We start from the raw sequence: 2445 nt of genomic DNA, 5'->3' as shown, positions 1-2445 counted from the left end.
GCCGGCTCGCCGCCGCCGTCGTCGTCGGCGAGGCCACGGTCGCCGCCCTCCGCTCCCGATCGAGGGCCTGCTTCGTTCGTACCGCAGAGGTACCCCGTCCGTTTCCCGCCGTCTCCTTGTTTCCTTAGCCGCCCGATTCGGCGCGGTGGTTCGTTGATTTGATTGATTGATTGGTTGTGTTGGTTCGGCCGGTAGGTTTGGTTCGTTGGCCTCTTCAGTCTACAAGAACTCAGACAGCTCGCCGCCCACCCACCTACCATGTGGTGCGAGTTCCTTGGCGGCGTAATTGAAACCTCCAGGCGGCAGGTGGTGTGAGAGGTCCTTCCTCAATGCAGCCTCCGCATCTGCTGGTGAGTCCTGCTTGGTGGACTTCGTCGTGCTGAGATTGGGCGCTTGTTTCTTGGTTTCAAGAACTAGGTTGAAGTTGAACCCTGCGTGGCCGTGGCTAGTCCGGGCTGGATCATGGAGGTATGTAAAGCTCATTGGGTTTGCAGATTGCTGTAATTGTTGCGTTTCTTGTGTTGATATTTGTGATTATTTCATCAATTTGCAGCAACCAGGGCAGATCGCTTTTGCTCAAGCCTGATCAGTAGTGATTGTTCTCCAGTGAGCATGTCCTCGCCTAGCAAGACTTTGATGATGAGAGGGAAGAAAGCAAAGGTAGTGGAGGGGAATGCTCAGCTGCTCTGCAGTGATGCGCTCACCGAGGTCTTCCACAGGCTGCCTGCCCGCACCCTCGCTTCTTGCAGGATGGTATGCAAATCCTGGATGTCATTGCTTTCCGATGTGCATTTTGTTCACGAGCACCTGAACCGAAGCCAGCAGAAGTTGCTGCTCTTTGCAAATGACAGAGCAAATGATAGGTCTCTTGCCATGGTGCTCGCAGACGCCAATGGATACATGTACCAGCTGTCTAGGCCCTTGGTTGCTCAGACCCTGTTTGTGCACAACTCTTGCAACGGCCTGCTCTGCCTAGGTGACAGTAAAGGAGCAGTGGAGTTGCTCAACCCGACAACCGGTGAATCTCTTGTGTTGCCGAAGCCAATGTACACTGCAGGAAGCAGCCAATTCTCATCATGCAACTGGCACTGCTTGGGGTTTTGCCCGTCAACTAAGCAACACAAGATTGCACATTTTTACCCGGGAGCTCATGCTGGTTCTCTCGAGGTGCTCTGCGAGATATACACAATTGGAGATAGAGACTGGAGACAAATTGGGAGTCTCCGTGGGGCACCAATTGATAGAGGTATACATGTGAATGGTTCAGTGTATTATTTGACAAGGTTCCGTTATATCTCTTCATCACGTATCAATTGTTTGGATCTTCAACGTGAAAAGTTTGATGTCTTAATGCTTCCTCCACGCAAGACCTATGGAGGGCATTGTTCTTTGTCTGAGCTCGAGGGAAAACTATGTTTGTTAGTTGTGGATGGTGCGCTTGAAGGTATACCTCGTACAATGGACATATTAATGCTCGATAACGATGATAAGCAGAGTTGGACTCATAGATACCACATATCTTTGCCTCCGTTGATGCAATCATGTTATTTCACTCCAAGACACACACTTTTTCATGATTCCAAAATTTGGGTGCAGTTGTTTGCTCGGAACCTATACTGCTATGATCCAAATTCAAACTCTGAGGAATTGGAGATTGCCTGTCCAGAATCTGAGTTTCCTTTCAGCATTCATACGTTTGTTGAAAGTATAATTCCTCTGCGTCAAGATAATTTCATCAAGAAGATACAGTGATGTTGGTCTTCTTTATTCTTGAAGATAGATTTCAGCTTACAGATTTGCATTATCTTTGTTGTTTTTTCTCTTCAAAAATGGACCTGTTAACTGCCTTAATTTGGCCTACTTTATCACTCTGTGATTAGTTATAAGAACAATCTTGAAAATTTCCTAACAACTCACTTTGTCTTGATTCTGAGAGTTGCATTAATTGTAATTTCATAATACACGGAAGACTTTATAGTCCAAGTTAGGAAGAATATTTTGCTCTTTTACATTTTGCTCTCTGTAATTGCTCAGGGAACAGCTTGGTTGAGATATTTTGCTCCAGCTTGTGAACCTGGATGGCTAGTCTGGCTTTGTGGCATGTAAAATCAGACTAATGACTTTCCATTACGGAGCTGCTCGTGACTAGTCTGGCTTTGTGGCATGTAAAAGCTTGGTTGCCGCCTTTTTTGCATGTAAAAGCTGGTTTGCATAGTCTGGCTTTCTGAAATTGACGCATGGTTGTGAGTGCACCCGTTTCTGCGTGTTTTGAAATTGATGCAGATTGTTCACATGATACTATCGTTTTTGTCTTGATAATGTTGTAAATGCAGCCTCAGGCCTCAAGCTGGCCATAGAGAGTACGGTTGCCATGTTGTGCAAGAGCTAGATTTCCCAAGCCCTGTACGCTAGGAAATCATGTTTGGCTCAAAGGAAAATTGATGA

The 2445-nt window shown here is 46.6% G+C and overlaps 1 protein-coding gene across 1 annotated transcript; it reads left to right on the top strand.

Annotated features, from left to right (window-relative positions):
* Window positions 1–424: 424 nt before the first annotated feature.
* On the top strand, window positions 425–2011 carry LOC123103622 (putative F-box protein At2g02030; the record flags this gene model as incomplete). The annotated part of the gene is given in 2 exon segments (XM_044525267.1): window positions 425–468; window positions 554–2011. A coding segment is annotated over 1 exon segment (1140 nt). The 3' UTR covers window positions 1753–2011.
* Between the last annotated feature and the right edge of the window lie 434 nt (window positions 2012–2445).

This window comes from Triticum aestivum, chromosome 5A (genome assembly GCF_018294505.1).
Source record: "Triticum aestivum cultivar Chinese Spring chromosome 5A, IWGSC CS RefSeq v2.1, whole genome shotgun sequence".
NCBI lineage: Eukaryota > Viridiplantae > Streptophyta > Magnoliopsida > Poales > Poaceae > Triticum > Triticum aestivum.
The sequence above is the reverse complement of the archived record's forward strand: the minus strand, read 5'-3'. Positions and strand labels throughout refer to the sequence as shown.